This window comes from Myotis nattereri (genome assembly GCF_964212035.1).
Source record: "Myotis nattereri genome assembly, chromosome: 1".
NCBI lineage: Eukaryota > Metazoa > Chordata > Mammalia > Chiroptera > Vespertilionidae > Myotis > Myotis nattereri.
This window is the reverse complement of record NC_138075.1, coordinates 164,397,667-164,421,056: the sequence shown is the minus strand read 5'-3', so window position 1 is coordinate 164,421,056 and position 23,390 is coordinate 164,397,667. Positions and strand designations below refer to the sequence as shown.

Below are 23,390 nucleotides of genomic sequence, written 5' to 3'. Positions count from 1 at the left end.
AGCCAGTTTGGCTCAGTGGATAGAGCATCAGACCATAGACTGAAGGGTCCCAGGTTGGATTTCAGTCAGGTGCACTTCCCTCAGCTGTGGGCTCAATCCCTGGTCCCGGGCACACGTGGGAGACAACCAAGTGATTTGTTCATCTCACGTGGATGTTGCTCTCTCTCTGTCTCTCCCCCTCCCTCCCACTCTCTCTCTAAAAAAAAAATCAATAAAAAATATTGTTTGGTGAGGATTAACCAGAGAGAGAAAGAGAGAGAGAGAGAGAGATGAGATGGGAAAGAATAGAGCAGCTATAGTCAACCGGTAATAAAAGAATGAAAGTGAGGACTCAAAACTGGTAAGAATTTTATACACTAACAGAAACTGAAGGCTAGTATGAAATTTTATGGTGATAATTAGAATAGTTTAAAATCTCACTAATCAGACTAATTTTAAAAGGTATTCATTTTAAAACTAGAAATAACCTGTTTCTTTTGAGGCCCACGTGTATTAAAATGTGACTGAAATCAAATATTATTTATTTATGTTAGGTATTACAGCATAAAAGAAGCGAGTAAAATATAGACCTTACCCTTAAAAAGCAATAGTCTATCAAATATTAAGAAAACAACTAAAATAATTTTAAATAAAGAAAAATATATCAAGTGCCAAAATGCTTAGAAGCTCAAAAGAAGAGAACTTTTCAACCATGCTTAGATGACTAGGAAAAGCTTCATGGATGATGTTAAAACTCTGATGGTTTGAACTGGCTGTCCCAAAGCAAAGAAAAAAAAACAAAACAAAACACTTGGATAGTAACAAAGACCACAAGAACAGAAATCCTTAGAAACTAGAGAACAGTACACAGGTTTCATTCAAGACACACACTAATTAAGCTACAGATTATATAAAGTCAATAGTGCAAACTACCAAAACGTCTTCTTCCAAGTGGGAGGAAAATAAGTCCTATAAACAGGAAAAGAGTCAATGAAAAGAAACAGATCTAGAAATGAGAAGATGGAGATAGCACATACAAACATTAAAGTATCACAAATATTCTTCATATATTTAACAAGGTAGAAGAAAGATGAACATGATGAAAAGATAAAGGAAAGATACTACATTAAAAAACTCAAATCAATTCTAAAATGAAAAGTGCCACTGGATAGAATTAACAACAAAATTTTTGTGAGTTAATAGAAGAGTTAATAATATGTGAAGTGGTACAGTATTTTTTGAAGGTAGATTGTGATAAGTTAGACAAACCCTAGAGCGGTGGTTCTCAACCTGTGGGTCGCGACCCCTTTGGGAGTCGAACGACCCTTTCACAGGGGTCGCCTAAGACCATTGGAAAACACATATATAATTACATATTATTTTTGTGATTAATCACTATGCTATAATTATGTTCAATTTGTAACAATGAAAATACATCCTTCATATCAGATATTTACATAATGATTCATAATAGTAGCAAAATTATAGTTATGAAGTAGCAACGAAAATAATTTTATGGTTGGGGGTCACCACAACATGAGGAACTGTATTGAAGGGTCGCGGCATTAGGAAGGTTGAGAACCACTGCCCTAGAGCAACCACTAAAAAAATAAAACAAAGGCCGAAACCAGTTTGGCTCAGTGGATAGAGCGTCAGCCTGCGGACTGAAAGGTCCCAGGTTCGATTCCGGTCAAGGGCATGTACTTGGGTTGCGGGCATATCCCCAGTAGGAGATGTGCAGGAGGCAGCTGACCGATGTTTCTCTCTCATTGATGTTTCTAACTCTCTATCTCTCTCCCTTCCTCTCTGTAAAAAATCAATAAAATATATTTTTTTAAAAAAAATAAATAAATAAATAAAATAAAACAAAGAATTATAACAATAGTGAAGACAAAAACAGAACAATTTAGCCCTGGCTAGTGTTATCCAACCGTTAGAGCATCAGCACGTGCACCAAAGGGTTGAGAGTTTGAATCCTGGCCAAGGGCATGTCCCTGGGTTGCAGGCTTGGGGTGAGGGCAGGAGCAAGCAATTGATGTGTCACTCTCACATCAATGCTTCTCTCTCTCCCCCTCGCTCCCTCCCTTTCACTCTTTCTAAAGATCAATGGAATACAGATCTTGTAACATAGAAACCCACATCTGAAACCTATATGATCATGCTGACAAATTTCACCCCAATAAATTTAATTTTTTTAAAATCAATGGAGACCTAGCCAGTTTGGCTCAGTGGATAGAGCATTGGCCTGCAGACTGAGGGGTCCAGGGTTTGATTCCAGTCAAGGGCATGTACATCCCTAGTAGGAGGGATGGTTGCCAGCACATCCCTAGTAGGAGGTGTGCAGAAGGCAGCTGATTGATGTTTCTCTCCCATAGATGATTCTAACTCTCTATCCCTCTCCCTTCCTCTCTGTAAAAAAATCAATAAAAAAAAAAAATTAAAAATCAGTGGAAAAAAATATCCTCTGGTGAGGACTAACCAAAAAAAAAAAATAAAATAAAATAACAACAACAAAACAAACAAAAAAAACCACAGAATAATTTTTAAAAAAAACTCAACTCATTCAATGAAAGTTGGGAAAGAAGAAAAAAGAAATAAAGAATGGATGAGATGAATAGAAAACAAATAGCAAGAGAGTAAATTTAAATGTAAAAATATTGATAATTAAGTGGAAGAATTCCAAACACCTCAATTAAAAGGTAGATTATCAGACTGAATGAAAAAAGCAAAACCCCCATTTTATGCTGTCTACAGTAGACCTTCTTAAAACATAAGGACACAGGTTCAAAATAAAAGGATGAGAAAAATATACCATGTATCCATGAATCCATGAAAATTGTTTTGACTATATTAAAATCAGATGAGGAAAAGCAGGGATAAGAGAGACATTTCATTATGATAAAGGTATCACTTCATCAAGAGAATTTAATAATCTGTAAAGAAAAGCAAAAAGTGATAGCCATAAAAATCAAAATAGTGCTTATCTATAGGGGAACGGAAAAGGATTATGATTAAAAAGGAAATTTTGGCAATGTTATATTTCTCGTGTATTCACTTTTTAAGCCATAAATTTATATTTTATATGCTTTTCTTCATAAGTATTTCTCACAATTAAAAGTCTATTTCTTCTAATTTAAGTTCATACAGACACTAAGTTAATGAGACCTAACATGTGAGAAATATAAGAAAGCTAAGCTCAGGCTAGTTCTGAGGCTGCTGTTATCCAAGCATGCAGAGATTCTAACTGAATTTACCTAGACAAATGTAAAATTAAATGCAAAATACTGAAATTTATATAAAAATGCAAAAACAAAATACACAACAGCCCCATGAATTCAAGACTCATCAAATCTTCACTGAAGTTTTCCAAAGGTAATTATTTAGAATTTTTCATCAATGGGCTAACAGTTTATATGAAACATTGAGTTCAAATAAAACCACAAGAAAATTAAAATGTTTATACTGATGATCTCCATGAGAGAATGGAGTTTTCTGTTTTATTCATAGCACTAGAGGCCTGGTGCATGAATTCATGCATGGATGGGGTCCAGCTGGCCCACCCTGATGGGTGCCGATCGCGCCAGGCCAGCTGGGAATAAGGAACGCGGAGGTTGGCCAGCCCCCCGATCAGACCAGTTGGCCAGCTGCAGTGCACGTCATAACGACCAGTCATTCCAGTCATTCTAGTCATTCCAGTCATTCTAGTCATTCTGGCGTTCCGGTCGCTTGGCTTTTATATAGACTATACCTAATGTTTACAATTAGGGTGACACACTGTCCTAGTTTACCCAGGAAACAGGACTTTTAGGGCTAAAACCAGGACATGTCTAGATAAACCAAGATAATTGGTCATCCTATCATAGTGCCCTGCATATTAAACAATAAATATCAAATTAATAGGTGATATTCTAAATTACACCTTTAATAATTTATTCAACAATACTGAATACTTTATTAGATGTCAGAGAGGCAGTGAGGGTACAATAATGAAGAAGCTAAAACCCTGGCCTCAAATAGTGGGAAAGCCAGACAAATAAGCAAATAATTACACTATAAATAGTGCTGCTATTAATTATGGTATAAAATTTAGGAGATGAGAGTTTTGAGGAATTAGAGTTGGTGGAATGTAACAGAAGTTTTATTTGGGGCATATGGACCTATTGGCATGTAAAGTGTGCAACTACAAATGATAAACTGTCAGGTAGGAAGAAAATAAGAATATAGAAGAGGAAAAGATTTCAAAAGAAATAAATTTATTTTGGGATATATTGAGTTTGAGGTGCCAACAGCAGGAGATAAATCAAACTGGCATGAAGCAATAAAATCAGTCCATTCTGAGAAAGAGGGTGGGCAGCATGTGATTAAAAATAAATTCCACCCCTACAACTATAACCACAAAACAAAAAAAGAGTATTCCCAACATAAAAGTAGATCTTTGAGCATATACAGCAGCAATTTTCAACCTTTTTCATCTCATGGCAATTTTAGTAAAGTATTTACTAAAATTATGCAGCAAACCAAAAAATATATGTATATATTTTTACAGATCTGATAAAAAAAATAGGTATAATTTTGATTCATTCACTGGATGGCTATTGTGTTCGCCATTTTTTATTTGACAATCTAAAGGAGAAGAGGTCAGTGCCCCTGACTACTAGTAAATAGTCAGATATAGCATGTTTTAAAATTCTTGCAGCACAGGTTGAAAATCACTGATATTGAGCAATCAAATTAATATTGTTCATTTAAACTTAAATAAAGATAGACTGCACAACCTGATGTGATCTCCTTAAATTCTGATTTGCTAATAAAATAAAATCATTATTGTTGGCATAAGCACATGGGCATAAGTACAAGACCACAGGCAGCTCATGCTTCTGTGGCAAATAAAGCTAACTGCTCTCCAATCAAAGAAAAAAATATGGGAAAGAATATAGTATTTATGGACTTATGTCACCCAGTTTAGAAAACTAATATATAACCAATACAGATAATTAATATACAGCTAATGTGAGGTGCCATTGATTATGTAAATCAAGCTCAAAACCCAATGGAAAAAAACAACAACAATGAAATACTGCTTAAGCACAGTAATACCAGGAGCAGATTATTAAAGGGATTATATTTTTAGTGTATTTTGCCAAGGGGGTTGTCTCTTGGGAAAATTTGCTTTGATGAGATAAGATAAGCTTGCTTCTCAGACAACTGTGAAAAAATCAGAAATAGCTCTTATTACTCTGGAATTGGAATATCCATTATCTCTCCTACTCCTAAAATCAGAACAGCTAAGTCCTGTCCCTTTCAGGCTGCAAATCTATAAAAGTCTCCCGGATCAAATGGCCAAAAGCCAAGGCAATAAAGTTTGAAAATTAGGGTGGAAAGAATTTCCTGAGGAAAATCTTACAGTACATTGCAGGATTGACAGAGTGGGCAACAGTAAAAGGAAAGCAGTAATTAGGAAAGAGAAATGCCAAAAACAAAGAGTATTTGCTTCTTTCTTTTGAAGATCTAAGACTCTAAAGCAGCAATTGTCAGCCTTTTTCATCTCATGGCACATATAAACTAATTACTAAAATTCTACACACACCAAAAAATGTTTTTGCCAATCTGACAAGAAAAAGGGTATAATAATAATTTTAATTCACTCAAACACGGCAGCTATTATGGTGTTGGCACATGTCACATTTTTAATTGATAATCTAAGAGAGAAGTCAGTATCTGTGACTAAATAGTCAGGTATTACATGTTTTAAAAATTCTTGTGGCACAGCGGTTAAAAATCACTGCTCTAAGATCTTCACCTCTTGTGTAATTCAAGGTAACAAGTTATATAAAGTCCCCACATCTGCTCTTCATACATCATACTCTATAAAATCTACCTAACCATTTATTAAATTACAGTTTACTTTTAAAATTATTTTGTATTAGTTTAAGGTATTCTGCATAATGGTTAGATACTCATATACTTTACAAAGTGTTTCCCTGATATTTCCTGTACCCACCAGGCACCATACATAGTTATTACAATACTAGTGTCCCGGTGCACGGATTCATGCACATTGAAAGGAAATTAATTAGAAGATATATTTTAATATTGCTACTCACCCTCTCTCTATAATAGAAGTGTCAACCAAATTCACAATCGACAATAACATATCGAAACACGTGTGCGATTTGCATCAGTGAGAGCTTTATATGTATCGTGCATGTGCCAGTCAACTTAGCCTTTTATAGATATAGAATAAACGTGCTTAATTAGGCCTGCTTTCTGATTTAGCTAAACTTTTTCCAGCCCAGTGAAGCACCCCAACTTCCCTTTCAGGTAATTGTCAGCAACACAGCAGTAAATATCAACATGGAGCAAATTATTATTGTAGATCGCACAGGGAGAATAAAGGGTAAAATATTTAACTGTAGAAGTGTTTGACTATATTCTGCGCAGTGAGAAAACCTGAAGTCATTTCAAGTTCCACCATTTCTTACTGCTTTTCAGTCGGATCAAGTTTCTAAACTTTCTAAATCTCCGTTTTCTGGCTAATGAAAATAGGATTCCACCGAGTCTCCTTTCAACCTACTCCAGGACTTCTGTGAGGATCAAATGAGATGAGGCATGGGAAAACACTTCATGGACATTTGGTTAAAGTATAAAATGTTTCCACCTGCTATAAAGCAAGTCAAGCAAGTCATATTCCTGGGATGAAGAAACTCCAAGGAGGCTAGTCGCTAGGGAGAGGAAGCCAGGTGTTGCTACGTGACGTCATTACCTGCTGCCCACAGCCACCATTTCCGGGCTGGGCTGGGCTGTATTTTGCACCATGGGGTCTTAGCAGCATTGGCTGTAATTTGGTGGGGTGTCGCTCCGGGATGGTGATGAGGCCTGTATCCCACTTGGGCGAAGCCGAGTGTTGGTTTGTTGGCACCAGGTCCGGGGTGCCACTTATTTTTGAACTAGAGGCCCAGTGCATGAAATTTCATGCACTGGGTGGTCCCTCAGCCCAGCCTGTGCCCACTCGCAGTCTGGAACCCCTTGCTTCTTACCACCCTCCTGCAGCAGAGGCAGGAGAGGCTCCTGCCACTGCCACTGCACTCACCACTCTGAGCCCAGCTTCTGGCTGAGCAGAGCTTCCTGAGTGCACTGACCACCAGGAGGCAGCTCCCACATTGAGGGTCTGCCCCCTGGTGGTCAGTGCATGTCATAGTGACAGGTCAGACAGATAGCCTTTTATATATATACTAGAGGCCCGGTGCACAAAATTCGTGCACTCGGGGGGGAGATCCCTCAGCCTGGCCTGTGCCCTCTCACAGTCCGGAGTCCTTGGGGGATGTCTGACTGATGGCTTAGGCCTGCTCTCTGTGGGGGAGCAGACCTAAGCCATCAGTTAGACATCCTTAGTGCTGCCGCCAACGCAGGAAAGTCTCTCACCACTGCCGCTGTGCTCGCCAGCCATTAGCCCGGGTTCTGGCTGAGCGGCGCTCCCCCTGTGGGAGCGCACTGACCACCAGGGGACAGGTCCTGCATTGAGCTTCTGCCCCCGGTGGTCAGTGCACATCATAGCGACCAGTTGTTCCACAGTTTGGTCGATTTGCATATTAGTCTTTTATTATATAAGACTAGAGGCCCGGTGCACAAAAATCTGTGCACTCGGGGGGGTGTGGGGGGTCACTCAGCCCGGCCTGTGCCCTCTCACAGTCTGGGACCCCTCAGGAGATAATGACCTGCTGGCTTAGGCCTGCTCCCAGGTGGCAGAGGGCAGGCCCAATCCCTAGGTGCAGCCCCTGGTCGGGCTCAGAGCAGGGCCGATTGGGGAGTTGGGGCACCGCCCCTGTCATGCACAGAGCAGGGCGTATTGGGAGGTTGCGATGCCACCCTCAGTCACACTCAGGGTAGGGCTGATTGGGGGGTTGAGGCACCGCCCCCTGTCACACTCAAGGCAGGGTCGGTGGGGAGGTTGCGGCACCACCCACTGTCATGCACAGAGCAGGGCCAATCAGGGGGTTGGGGCACCGCCCCCTGTCACACTCAAGGCAGGTTCGGTGGGGAGGTTGCGGCACCACCCACTGTCAGGCACAGAGCAGGGCCAATCAGGGGGTTGGGGCGCTGCCCCCGTCACTCACAGAGCAGGGCCCATCAGGGGGGTTGGGGCTCCGTACCCTGTCACGTATAGAGCAGGGTCGATCAGGGGGTTGGGGAGCTCCCCCCTGTCATGCACAGAGCAGGGCCCATCAGGGGGTTGGGGAGCTCCCCCCGTCACGCACAAAGCAGGTCCCATCAGGGGGTTGGGGAGCTCCCCCCTGTCACGCACAGAGCAGGGCCGATCAGGGAGTTGGGGGGCTCCCCCCTGTCACTCACAGAGTAGGGCCGATAGGGGAGTTGGGTCACTGCCCCCTGTCACACACAGAGCAGGGCGGATCAGGGGGTTGGGGCACCACACCGTCACACTCAGGGCAGGGCCGATGGGGAGGTTATGGCTCTACCCCGTCACACACAGAGCAGGCCCGTGGGGGGCGGCTGGGGCGTCACCCTCAATCACCCACAGAGCAGGGCCGATCAGGGGGTTGGGGCGCCTTCCCCTGTCACGAACAGAGCAGGGCAGATAGGGAGGTTGTGGCCCGCCCCCTGTCACACACAGAGCCGCAGGGCGATCAGGGGGTTTGGGCGCTGCCCCCTGTCACCCTGATCCCGGTGCCAGGAGGCATATTACCCTTTTACTATATAGAGGCCTGGTGCACGTGTGGGGGCCGGCTGGTTTGCCCTGAAGGGTGTCCTGGATCAGGGTGGGGGTCCCCACTGGGGTGCCTGGCCAGTCTGGGTGAGGGGCTGAGGGCTGTTTTCAGGCTGGCGGGTGACTGAAGCTCCCAACCGCTCCTTTTGTTCTTTCTTTTTTTATATTCTGGGCCAGCTTTAGTTCTGAGGCTTGGCTCCAGGTCTTAGGCCTCTGCTGCTGAAAGCAGGTTTCTGGCCTTTGTTTACCTTCTGTATTTGAAACAATGTTGCGATCCTGCTGGCTGAAGCCTGGCGACTAAAGCAGGTTTCTGGGGTTTTGTTTAGCTTCTATATTTGTAACATAGTTGCTTAGAGTTGCAGCTCAGAGGCCTGCAGCGGCAGGTGGGGAACGTTGGAGTCCTCCATCACTGAAGCAAGCAAGCCTCATGTTAGTTTCAAGCTGCCTGGCTGCTGGCCGCCATCTTGCCTGGCAGTTAATTTGCATATTGCCCTGATTAGCCAATGGGAAGGGTAGCGGTCGTACGCTAATTACCATGTTTCTCTTTTATTAGATAGGACTAGTGGCCCAATGCATAAAATTTGTGCAAGAGTAGGCCTTCCTTCCCCCAGTTGCTAGCACTGGCTTCCCTATAGCACCCGGGACCTGGGCTTGCTTCCCTCCAGCTGCCTGCAGGCCCCTGGTACCTGGGCTGTCTTCCCTCTGGCTACCTGCAGGCACCCGTGACCTAGGCTGGCTTCCCTCCAACCACCCACAGGCACTGGGGACCCGGGCTGGCTTCCCTCTGGCTGCCCACAGGCACCCGGGACCTGGGCCTCCCTCTGGCCCCGTCTTCGTCTGGGAGGATGTCTGGAATGTTGTCCTGAAAGATGTCTAGTGTAATTAGCATATTACCCTTTTATTATTATAGACTAGAGGCCCGTTGCACGAAGATTCGCACAATAGGCCTTCCTTCCCCTGGCTGTCGGCACCGGTTTTCCTCCAGCACCCAGGACACAGGTCTTTTACTGCTCTCTACAAGAGTTCACAAAGATTATATTATATGAGTTTTTATACTGCTATGTGCCACTTACTAATTTTTTTATTTTATTTCAAGAATTACTGTAGGGTTTTTTAATTAAGCACTTATCTTGAGCTAAAACCTGAGAATAACAGAGTAAAAATCCTAATTATTGCCCTCAAGAAAGTGACATTTTTGTGCAGCAGCCAGATGATTAACAGATAATTGCAAGATAGTATCAAAGTGCTATCAAACGTCAATAAGAAGTCAAAGAAGAAAGAATTAAGAAAGAGTAAAGTAAGAGAATAACCTCGCTTTACCTGAGTCTCAAAGAATAAATAGGAATAAGCCAGATGAGGAAGAAAGAGAGAGCATACCAGGCAAAGGTATCTGGAGGTACAAAGGCATGGAGGTGATTAAGCATGAACTTCTAGAAAATGCAAAGTTGGAACTGCTGATATGTAGGTTAAGTCTTGGTGGAGGTGTGCCTGGAAAATTCAGTAAAGCAGGAGAGCAGGTCAGGGATCATATCATGAAGACTCTTATTGAGGAATTCAGATTTCAATCTTAGTTTTAAAAACAAATAACATAACTCTAATGATCATGTGAGCCATGAGACAGAAGTTGGATTGGAGACTAAAATAGAGAGAAACCAGCAATGTCTTATGGGTTTATTTCAGAAAAAAAAAATAATAATAATGATACCTGAACTAAGACAAGGGTAGTTAAATGAAGAAAGAGGACTAATTTGATAGATAATAAGAAGATAGAATCAATAGGTCTTTAAGATCAATGGAATGGTCAGTCAGAGAAGAAGGAGGAGCCTGGATAATTCTAAAGCTTAAATTTTATAAATTACTGGTAGGGAATTTTTTTTCAAAGGAGCCAGTAAAGGTGGGGAAAATGATGAGTTCAGACATTTGGAATTTCAAAGGCCAGAAACCACCCAGGTGGAGATGTCCAAAACAGAAATTGGCAATGCGGAGAACTTAAGATAGGGAGAAAGCTCATCTTAGAGATACAAATCACCTGTATCTCTAAAGACTTTCTTTTGGGAAGAATCAGAATGTGGACAGTGGTTGAAGCTATGGGTTTGAATGAGAAAGTACACATGAGAAAAGCAACAAGCAAAGAATAGAAAGTACAGTATATAAACATTTAAAAGATGTTTAGAAAAATGTAAACTTTTAAATAAGACTATGAAGGGTTGGTTAGAGATAGAAAATGATTCCCTGACTCAGCATGTATTAGGCACTATTCCTAACTGGTGTGGCTCAGTGGTTGAGTGTCAACCCATGAATCAAGAGGTCACCAGTTTTGACTCCCTGTCAGGGCACCTACCTGAGTTGTAGGGTCACTCCTTAGTAAGGGGTGTGCCAGAGGCAGCAACTGATGTTTCTATCTCCCTCTCCCTTCTTCCCTCTCTAAAAATCCATTTTAAAACATTCAAAATAAAAACAGAGTGGTCAGTTATGCCAAAATAAAATCATACGTGTAATCACTGGTAGCTAGTAAACTGTTAGGGAGTTACTGTTTTTAACAACTCAACTGCATTAAAGACAGACATGGTAAGCTCCAAGGATATTGAAATCAGATGCTGACAACTAGTAAAACTCAATATTAAAGCAAGGACAATTGACAAATATGTCCTCCACCCAGAGAAACCCAAATTAACCTAAAATACTAATCTGATCAGTCATATCAACAGAGTAATGGATCCTGGCATTTGTCTAAAAATACAGACATAGCCCTAACCAGTTTGGCTCAGTGGATAGTGTCAGCCTGCGGACTGAAAGGTCCCGGGTTCGATTCTGGTCAAGGGCATGTACCTTGGTTGCGGGCACATCCCCAGTAGGGGGTGCAGGAGGCAGCTGATCGAGGTTTCTCTCTCATAGATGTTTCTAACTCTCTATCCCTCTCCCTTCCTCTCTATAAAAAAAAAAATCAATAAAATATTTTTTAAAAATACAGACACAAAATAATAAAAATACAGACATAGTGTAGGAATAGGGAAAATGCAGATTAACAAGGAAAAAAACTTTTAATTTGAATGGTATTAAACTCCACAAAATCAGCAGATTAGGAAAAGCAGAAAGCAAATTGAACTATTTTAACTTCATAAAAATCCCTCCCAAAGTCACTAGCTGCAAACAAATGAGGAGAGTGAATAACTGTTTAAATGATCCATTCCCACTTCATCTCTCAAGATGTAAAGCTTTGCTTTGCACAGAATGGGAGAATGAAGGGACTGCTCAAAGAGAACAGGGGTTTGGTCATACAAGAGGCATCGAACTGAAAAAACACATGGAACCATCTTCAAATGACATTGCAAAGCAGAAACATAAAAATTACATTTTGGTAAATCGATGTGTCTCTCGCTAAAGGTAGGGCAGGTGTGTGACGCCAACAGGGTCGCCATGGGAAAGGCCCGCGGGCAGTAAGAAGGACATCTGGAGCCTGTGACGGCCCACAGGGCGGGAAACCGAAACCTGGCATCCAGCTGCACCCCTGCAAGAACGATGTGGGCGGCCATGGCCCTGTGCCCGGGCCCGGTGACCAGCTGGTGCCCGTAAACACGGGCGGCATCTTCCTGCTGCTTCCTGTGGGTGACACCTGGGAAGGGCCGCTATCCCATTCACCTGCAGGCACCCCACGGGGCGGGAGGGAAGGGAGGCGCCCTGCGGAGGCCTGCCTAGCCCGCATCTCACCTGCTGCCTGCTGCTTCGGGAAAGGCACCTGGTAGGCCCCGGGCCCCACATGGTCCGCGGTGCTGCCGCCGTCCGCGAATCTGAGCACGCGGGGAGCCCGCTCATACATAGCGGCGGGCGGGCTGGGAGGGGGCGGCTGAGAGGGGTAAAGACACGTTGGTGCAGCACAAGGAAGGCCTCGACAGCCCGAGGAGCTGGCAGCCTCTGGGAAGAGGGAGCTCGCATGGGCCGTCTCCCCACCTGCTCGGGTGCCCGAGGGACCCCGGGGAGCTCTGGCCCTGTGGTAACCGGAAAGGCGCCGAAAGGACTTAAGGCATCTCCCACAATCACCGGTTCACCCGCTGAGAGGGGCGGCTGCCGCCCACCCCGTAGGAGATCTAAGGACTGGTCTCCAGCCTGTGCTTCCGGCGCTGGCCCCGCCCCGGAAGTTCCCGGGGAGCGGCTGCAGACTCTCCCCTGTGAGGCCCACGGAGCATGCGCATAGCGTGGAGCCCGCCTCGCTTGTCCAATCCTGAGCTCTATGTCAACTGCTGTAGGTCCTGGTTTCTCAGAAAAGCTGTAGGAAATGAGTTAAAGGGGTTAGGGCTTCTGATGCATTTTCGCAATAAATGAATTAGGGCGACATGGAAGGGACTAGCAAAAACTGTGAATGAAAAACTAAGCCTTAGTTCAAAGCAGAGCCTGGGTCCTGCCACTCTCACCGCCCAACCCCTACTGGACACCCCCGCACTCACAGAGAAGCACCTCGGACTTTATCCTATGTATAATAGAAACTCTGCTAGAGACGCAATAAGCCGGTCAGAGGAAGAGAAATATCACATGCTCTCACTCATTTGTGGAATATAATGAACAACATAAACTGATGAACAAAAATAGAAATTAAACAATGACTCTTTCCACCTGATTCAAATGACACTGTGATGAGAAAAATCCGTTTCCAAATGAGGTAGACAGATATTGGAAGCAGAGCCACATCTGGTCTAGCGAGGTTCATCATAGGAGACATGTGGAAAGGCACTTGGGAGAGCTTTTGTCACACAATGTAGGGTCGTGAAGGGAATGATGCAAGTTAAATGAAGTTTACACACTTAGGAATTACTCAGGAAGGGACAGATAGAACGTCTCTCTTACTAGCTTTGATCAATATTAGTGTACATAACAAATCACCTGCCTGAAAGCAGTGGCCACTGCTCATTCTTCTGATGGCCTGTGGAAACTGCATTTGAGAGCAAAGCAAATGAGGTAGCCTGATATTTAGATTGCTTTCCCTGTCCTTATCATGAGTTACTGTGAGTTTGGTTCTCCTAGAGTGGATAGTCCTAGTTAATAATAGACTGGTAATACAATTGCTAAGATTTGGAAACAGCATAAGTGCCCATCAGCAGATGAATGGATTAGAAAACTGTGGTACATCGACACAATGGAATACTATGGTGCGGTAAAAAAGAAGGAATTCTTACCATTTGCAACAGCATGGATGGAACTGGAGAACATTATGCTAAGCAAAATAAGCCAGTCGGAGAAAGAGAAATATTACTTTTGTGGAATATAATGAACAACATAAACTGATGAACAAAAATAGATCCAAAGACAGTGAAGCATCGAACAGACCATCAAACTTCAGAGAGAAGATGGGGGTGGGGTGAGGGGGGGGTGTTAAGAGATCAACCAAAAGGCTTGTAGGAATGCATACAAGCATAACCCATTGACACAGACACTGGGGGGGGGGGGGGGGCAGGGAGAGGTCAAGGGGCAAAAGGAGATATGTAATACTATATGTAATATTATATGTAATACTTTTAACAATAAAGAATTTTAAAAAAAGAAATAAACATTGTTCTGAGTGAAAAAAAATAGACTGGTGATATTTTTTTAATAGTGTGAAAATAAGGAAAACAATAGCAAATGCAGTATTTTCATTTTACAAAGTGTGAATGACATGGTAAGGCATTATACTTTTCCTTCTAGGAAAGCGAAATGAAGACTAAATGAAAATCTTTTTAAAATCTGGTGTGTGCATTTAAAAGATTGGAAATCAGCAATTTTGACACCTATCGTCATTTAAATTCAGTATGTTAAAAGTGAAAAGCATGTGGGTATTAAGATCTGAATCTCGTGGCTCAACTTATAATTTGTTGATAAAAAAATGTAAGAACATTTTTACATGATACTTTTTTAAAAATCTTTATTGTTGTAAGTATTACATATGTCCCCTTTCTTCACCCATTAGCCCCTTCTAGCCTGCTCCCCCCACCACCCACCCCAGGCCTTCACCACCCTAGATCCAGAGACATGTAAGCATGTTACATGACACTTTTTAAAACCTACTGTCTTACATAACATCACAAAGGAGCTTATTGTAGTTTTAAAAGATTCTTAATTGTTGGAATTCTGTCTCAGCATTGTACAGCACTTTACTAAATATATGTAGCTGTTTTTTCTGTGTAGACCATATTAATATGTAGACCATATTAAATTGACTTGTAGTTCACATCCTATGTAATAAAAGGCTAATATGTAAATTGTCCCCTCGGGAGTTCAACCACTCCCTATGACATGCGCTGACCACCAGGGGACAGCATGGAACGAAGGAAGGCCCCGGCCAGGAGCCAGAAGGCCCTGATCGGCCCTGATTGCTATCCCAGCCTAGGGACCCTACTGTACAAGAATTTCATGCATTGGGCCTATAGTTGATTAAATAAATCTGCTGGCTACAATCTAAGTACTTTTTTATTCTTTTTTTTATTGATTTCAGAAAGGAAGGGAGAGGGAGAGAGAGAGAGAGAGAGAAACATCAATGATGACAGAGAATCATGGATCAGCTCCCTCCTGCAAGCCCCACACTGGGAATTGAGCCCGAAACCCAGGCTTGTGCCCTTGACTGGAATCGAACCTGGGACCTTTCAGTTCACAGGCGATGCTCTATCCACTGAGCAAAACCAGCTAGGGCCTAAGTACTTTTTTAATGTCTTTATTAATATTTTATTATTTTTAATATGATTTTAGAGAGAGAGGAAAGGAGAGGGATAGAGAGATGGCAACATAAGTGAGAGAGAAACATTGATCAGCTGCCTCCTGCATGCCCCCTACTGGGGATCAAGCTCACAACCTGGCCATGTGCCCTGACCAAGAATCCAACTGGAGGCCTCTTGGTTCATGGGCCAATGCTCAACCACTGAGCCACACCAGCCAAACCAGTCTAAGTATTTTTTTAAAATTACCTTAAATAGTATTTAACCTTAAAAATGAAATCTTATCACATGCTACAGCATGGATAAAACTTGAGAACATTCTGTTGAGTGAAATAAGCCAGTCACAAAGACAAAAATACTGTATGATATCGCATATATGAAGCATCTAAAGTTGTCAAACTTATAGAAAGTAGAATGGTGGTTGCTAGGCACTGGCCGAAGGGGAAATGGAGAATTGCTGTTTAATAGATACAGAGTTTCAGTTTGGCAAGATGAAAAAGTTCCATTGCACAACAATATGGATGTACTTAAGGCAACAGAATGAATGGTTAAGATGTTAAATTTGGGAGAAACTAAGATGGTGGCATAGGGAAACACCGAAATTGCTGCCTCCTACAACAATTTCAAAACACAATAAAAAGACAAAACGGGCCGAAACCGGTTTGGCTCAGTGGATAGAGCGTCGGCCTGAGGACTGAAGGGTCCCGGGTTTGATTCCGGTCAAGGGCATGTACCTGGGTTGCGGGCATATCCCCGGTGGGAGATGTGCAGGAGGCAACTGATCGATGTTTCTCTCTCATGGATGTTTCTGGCTCTCTATCTCTCTCTCTCTTCCTCTCTGTAAAAAGTCAATAAAATATATTTAAAAAAAAAAAAAAAAAGACAAAACGGACATCATCCAGAACTTACAGGAAGGCTGGCGGAGTGGAAATTCTACAACTAGAAGGAAAGAGAAAAGCACATTGAGGGTCAGGAGCTGCAGAAGTAAAAGTGCAAAGGTACGGAGGCTCAAGAGTGCGCGGAAAGGGGCTGGTACCTGAGGACGCGGCTGTCTTTTTGAATCGGGATGGATTCCCGATTTGCTTTGCTCCCGACTGCTCTGAACTCCGGTTCCAGGAAGTCTCTAGGGACCCAGGACTCATACGGGGAGAAACTGGACTGTCTGGCAGCGGGCAGAACTCGGAACTCAAGGGCGGCTTTCCCTCAGAGGTGCTTGCAGCAATTAAATTATCAGGACACTGAGACGCACGCGGCCCCTTAGGGCAGGGCTGAGAATCTGCCATAGTTCCTTGCTCCGCCCTTTGGTTCCCTGAGACGCCGCCCCACCCAGGCTGCAGCAGAGGCTTTTGCATATGAATGCCCTGGCCGTTTGCAACCTGAAAATTACCTAAAAAACTGCAGCTGGGCCACAGACCCAGAATTTCCAAAAGAAGGCCCAAAGCCCCACAGCAGCTTGCATTGCTTCACAGCTGGGCCTCATCAGGGCACCTCCAAACTCAAAAAAAGGAAGGGGAATCTGCAGTTCTCTTCATAGCTCCTGCTGGGTAACCTCCAAGAGCCAGTGTACCCACTGGTCAGAGGGGGACCATCCGGATTACAACTCCTCAGATCCATAAGGGACACACCCAGGGGGCAGACTCAGTGAGCACCAAAGCCCCACTGAAGCAAGTCTTGCCCCAGAAGGGTGTCTTCAGCACAGAAGTTCTCCCACTGCAGACACAGCTGATTCTCACTGCCAATTGGCCTAGAGGTCAATTCCTCCCAGTGATCCTACAACAATCAAGGCATAACTACAACAAGACTGTGCACAAAGCCCACAAGGGGGTGCACCAAGAGTGTCCATCTCCGGTAACTGGGGAGGCTGAGCCACTGGGCCCAACAGGATACCTAGCACACAAAACCACTCTACCAACACGGGGAAGCATAAAAAATGGGGAGACAAAGAAACAGGTCACAAATGACAGAAATGGAGGAAAGCAAACGACTGGATATAGAGTTCAAAACCATGTTTATAAGGTTTTGCAAGAATTTTATGGAAACCGCCGATAAATTTAGTGAGACCCTGGAGGATATGAAAAAAAGACCAACTAGAAATTAAGCATACACTGACTGAAATAAAGAATAATATACAGAGATCCAACAGCAGACAAGAGGATCCCAAGAATCAAGTCAAAGATTTGAAATACAAAGAAACAAAAAATACCCAACCAATAAAGAAAAAAGATTCCAAAAATATGAAGATAGTGTAAGGAGCCTCTGGGACAACTTCAAGTGTCCCAACATCCGAATTATAGGGGTACCAGAAGGAGAGAGAGGGCAAGATATTGAAAACCTATTTGAAGAAATAATGACAGAAAACTTCCCCTACCTGGTCAAAGAAATAGACTTACAGGTCCAGGAAGCGCAGAGAACCCCAAACAGAAGGAACCCAAAGAGGACCACACCAAGACACATCATAACTAAAATGCCAAGAGCAAAAGACAAAGAGAGAATCTTAAAAGCAGCAAGAGAAAGAAAGTCAGTTACCTACAAGGGAGTACCCATACGACTATCAGCTGATTTCTCAACAGAAACCATGCAGGCCAGAAGAGAGTGGCAAGAAATATTCAAAGTGATGAATAGCAAGAACCTACAACCAAGATTACTTTATCCAGCAAAGCTATCATTCAGAATAGAAGGTCAGATAAAGAGCTTCACAGATAAGAAAAAGCTAAAGGAGTTCATCACCACCAAACCAGCATTATATGAAATGCTGAAAGGTCTTCTTTAAGAAGAGGAAGAAGAAAAAGGAACTCTTACCATTTGCCACAGCATGGATGGAACTGGAGAGCGGATAAATACCACATGATCTCACTCATTTGTGGAATATAATGAACAACATAAACTGATGAACAAGGACTGATCCAGAGACGGAGAGGCATTGATTGGACTGTCGGGCCTTGGAGGGAAGGTAGGAGAGGGTGGGGGTAAGGGGGAAAGATCAACCAAAGGACTTATATGCAAGCATATAGGCCTAACCAATGGACACGGACAACGGGGGGGGGGGGGGGGAGGGCATGAGGGGTGGGTAACATGGTGATAAGGACACATATGTAATATCTTAATCAATAAAAAATATATTTAAAAAAAGATGTTAAATTTTATGTTATGTATTTTTTACAATGAAAAATAAAATAATTACCTTAAGTTACATGAGTGTTTGTGAAATCTCAGACATATGAAATATACTTTCTCTCAATGGATGTACTATATATCAGATTTGTTGATAACATGTTTTTACCTGGGTAAAAGAAAATTCCTCTGAATCCAGAAAACAAGGTAACAACTACTTATCAATTGCCTGCTAGGAACAAAACATGAGAGGTATGCAAAACATTTTACACATATGCAGATATGGATATAGATAAAGTTGTTGACACAGGTCCTAAAAATATTAATAGCAATTCACGATACAAAAATTTTCAAGAAAATAATAGAAGTCACAAGATGATACATGATTAATAGTTAAGTGAAGGTAACTAGATAAAAGAAATCTTTAGCCTAACTGAACAGGCATAATAACTAATACAAATGATCTGCATATGTCCCACTATATAGGTAGGTAGTTACAGAAATTCTTCCTAAAATTTTATGGTGAAAGGAATTGATACTTGTTACATCACTATGTTTCTGCACAACTATTTTAAAAGGTACCTGAATTTACCTGACTTTGCTTCCACCTCCACTTTTTTTTTTAACATATGAAAATTAAGTCATCAAAAGTAATCGGGTAATTCCAAAGTCACAAAAAACCAAATCTGGATAAAAGTAACTTCAAAGCTTTCTGTCAGTTAATCTCTGCTGCCAGCACACTGAACTATAATTTTTCATTTTCTCTACCTTCTCCCTCACATTTCCCATTTATCCTAATGCAACTCACAACTCCTCTCTTCTTCCTCTTATGAAAACTTGCATGCACACACATACAAAAACCTCTACTTCCCCCAATTCTCAGGATAGGGCCTAGGTTGACAATATAGACAGGGGAAAGACAAGGAAGGGTCGACAATCTTGAAGCCAGAGTCTTCATGATCCTGCCTTTGACGGCCCTTATCAAAGCTGCAGTTACTTCCCTGTGCCTGCTGCAGGCAAAAAGAAGCCCAGAGGGACAGTTTTCCATGCTGGCCAACACTCTGTCTGCTGTAACTGATCTGCAACATTTCAGGAAAATACAGTTCCGAAAGGGATAAAAAAGATCTTCCCTTCATTTCATCACCAGTCACCAAGAATCTCATTATTTGGTGGCTTTTGGTCTCACACTCCTCTTATCTCTACTCCCCAATAATACACACACTCCGTAGGAAACATTATATTACGTATAGCAAACAAAATCTTAGGAAATGCTTGGAATGACCTCACTAATTTCTAGAGATTGTCTAGAATTTCCTTCTGTGCCTGGAATACACTCTCCCAGTAATATGTGTCCTAAGTTTATTTTATTTTGTACTCATATTGCTTATCTTTCATACTTAGGAATTGGAAAAATAGTTTCCTAGACTCATTTTTAATCAGTAACATTTAAAAATTGGTGGAGCTGAAAAAAAAATTTTTTTTAATACAGTTTTTTCATTAAAGGACACTAGATGGCACAATTTCACCAATTTATGCTAATAAAGTCATTCATCCTCTTATCAATTCGCAAATAAAATAATTTGTCTTTATAAATAGTTATACCTAAATAATCTAACAGGAAACCTATATAACCATAAGAAATTATTGAGAATATAATATTTCCAATTTAACATGTTTTATGTTCTTATTTATGAACACAGTAACCAGAATTCCAGTGTTGGATGAATAATTTAAGGAACCCAAAGAAAATAGTAGCCTCTCTACAGTGAAATACATCAAGTAGTTATAGATGTTAGACATTAATATCTATCAAATGAACATTTTTATAGTGTTACTAACATATAATAACACTCTGTAACATAATAAAGTAAGCTGGTGATTCCATTCATTATGCATATTTAAAATGGGGTAAGTAGACAAGCCAAAAATTCAACAGTATGAATTTTTCTTACTTTATTGCTTGCCTTAAGCAAATTATACACAATTAGGATCTTAGTTTCCTCATATGTAACAATGAAAAAAAATTAATCTAGAAGCAATAGAAAATGATTAGAGTCTACCTTATTTAGCATCCAATTGACCTTTTATTTGCTAAAAATACCATATTTATAGCAAAAGTAGCAGATGTATCCAATGTTTTCACTATCACTTCATTTTCTGGAATTATTGAAAGTGTATTAGCTCTTGAGCCGTATCTTGGCAGATAAGACAGCACATCAGCCAAACAAGCAGAATGTACACCTCACTTGGATCATCTCCCAACCCTGATTATACTCAACCCTGGCTGGGGTTCTTGGAGAACTCTTGCCTAGTTACATAGTGCATACTCTGGCCAGATGGTGCAATCAACTGTGGTAGGTCTTTGCGTAAGAGATTCTAATAGGGTGAGTCTCCACTTAGGTACTTTTACCTAATGAAAAGTTCTCTTTAGATAAAAATTATCATCTTGGGCAAAAGGAACACCTCTGGAAGGCCACATATAAAGAGGGGAGTAGCCGAAACCGGTTTGGCTCAGTGGATAGAGCGTCGGCCTGCAGACTGAGGGGTCCCGGGTTCGATTCCGGTCAATGGCATGTACCTGGGTTGCGGGCATATCCCCAGTGGGAGATGTGCAGGAGGCAGCTGGTCGATGTTTCTCTCTCATCGATGTTTCTAACTCTCTGTCTCTCTCCCTTCCTCTCTGTAAAGGATCAATAAAATATATATTAAAAAAAAAAAAGAGGGGAGTAAAAAAACATGACATCTGCATTGTTAGCTAGACTGTCCCAAGCTACACTAGATATTAATGTAGTGGCATGTTGTATAGCCAAATTGCCCTTAGATTTCAACAAACTGGAGTGGGGTTTGGATGGGCTGAGGAAGTGAGAGAAGTTAGACAATTCCTGGAGAAGAACTCTTAAAGCAATACTGTAGATCTTTGAAAGTTAATGAGTCATTAAGTAGCTCACCAATGGTAATGCTAAATAGACAGTGATTTCTAATAGAGTTGTTCTGACATCTAAGGTGACTTACCTATAACAGCTGAACCAATATCAATTCTACATGTTTTACATAAATATTTTTAAAAAATTCCAAATTTGATCCATCAGCTCAAGTTACTCAGCTGTCTCTTTTTAGGATAGTTTACTATGATAGAGTAATAAAAACAGATTCTTTTTGTTCTCAAATGCTAGGCTTCACTTCAAAAAGCATCTTTTTTTCCTCCCCCAAAATAATTTTTAACCAATATCTGAATCAACATATATTACGCATTATGGAAAATAAGGAGGAAAGAGAGTACTAATAATATGATAGTATTCTTTGTAAGAAAAACATATCATAAAGAGAGAATAGATAAACCCATTTGGTAATTCTCAAAGAAGCATTGTAATGTGAGTACATAATATATATTGTGGTTTATTCCCCAGTCATTCCATCCCAGAAGACTTCATGAGCAAATTATGGAAACTCATCCCCCGTGACAATGATTCTTTCAGGAAAGAGCATGTGATCCAACTGTGGCTGTTGTAGGCATAATTCTAAAATGCTACCCCTCCCAAAGATGTTCTACCCTAATCCCTGAAACTGATGAAAATGATGAGATATCACCCTGGTGATTACGTTACATTATTTGTATGGTTAATTTTTAAAAAAGGTTAGGCCTGATCTAATCACAAAAGCAGAAAGGTTTCTTCAACTGATGGGAGAAAGGAAAGTCAGAGAGATTTGAAGCACAAGAAGGATTCAAGTGAACTCCTTGACGACCGTAGTCAGCCCCAAGGAGCTGAAATCAACCCCCAGTTAAGAGCCAGCAAAGAAACAGTGACCTCAGTCTTAGAACCACAGAGAACTGGATTTCGCAAACAACCTGAATGAGCTTGGAAGTGGGTTTTCCTCTCAAGTCCTCCAGTCAGGAGGCCAGCCCAGCCTTCACATTGACTTTAGCCTTTAGTACACAGAGGACTCAGTAGAGCCCACCTGGACTTCTGTCCCACAGAACTGTGAAGTAATAAATGAGTGTTTGCTATAAGCTAGTAGGTTTGTGGTGACTTATCATGATAGTATTAGAAAACTTGGTTCTGAGGAAATTTTATTACTTCTACAAAAGAGCCACAGGACCAAACTTTGTCTCTTCTTTCTTTGAATATTGCTGTCTGAACCTAATGGCTACAGCTGACTTGTAGATGTGCATGATTATGCCAATGGCGTTCCTAAAAGTAAATCACCCTGACAATCATAGACTAACCCCTACTAAGACATAAGCAGATTTAAAGATGGAACAAAGCTAAGTCTTCATGCCAGTAAAGAGACTAACCCTGCGGTCCACTCTACCTCTGGAATTACTGATACGTGGGATAATAAATTTCTTTATTGTTTAAACCAATTTGAGTCAGGGTTTCTGTTACAGACAAAATATTTTAAGTGATAGGCTTATTTGACATAAAGCTAAAGACAGTCCCTGATTTATAATTGTTTGATTTAGGATTTTTTGACTTTATATTAGTGCTAAAGCAAAATGCATTTAGAAGAAACTTTAATTTGAATTTTGATCATTTCCTGGGCTAACGATATGCAGTATGATACTCTCTCATGCTTGGCAGCGGCTTAAAGCCACAGCTCCAAGTCAGCCACACAATCATGAGAGTAAACAACCAATACTCTACAGCAGTGGTTCTCAACCTTCCTAATGCCGCGACCCTTTAATACAGTTCCTCATGTTGTGGTGACCCCCAAGCTTAAAATTATTTTTGTTGCTACTTCATGACTGTAATTTTGCTACTGTTATGAATCATAATGTAAATATCTGATATGCAGGATGTATTTTCATTGTTACAAATTGAACATAATTAAAGCATAGTGATTAATCACAAAAACAATATGTAACTATATACATGTTTTCTGATGGTCTTAGGCGACCC

At 41.6% G+C, this 23,390-nt stretch overlaps 1 protein-coding gene across 1 annotated transcript in view; it reads right to left on the bottom strand.

Annotated features, from left to right (window-relative positions):
* The window catches only part of STPG2 (sperm tail PG-rich repeat containing 2), a gene marked incomplete at both ends in the record, with an annotated part of 119,268 nt that extends 106,750 nt beyond the window's left edge, over nucleotides 1–12,518 (bottom strand). The window contains one exon of the mRNA XM_081110189.1: nucleotides 12,410–12,518. Coding sequence (XP_080966315.1) covers nucleotides 12,410–12,518 — 109 coding nt within the window. The remainder of the gene's footprint in view (nucleotides 1–12,409) is intronic.
* Nucleotides 12,519–23,390: the final 10,872 nt, after the last annotated feature.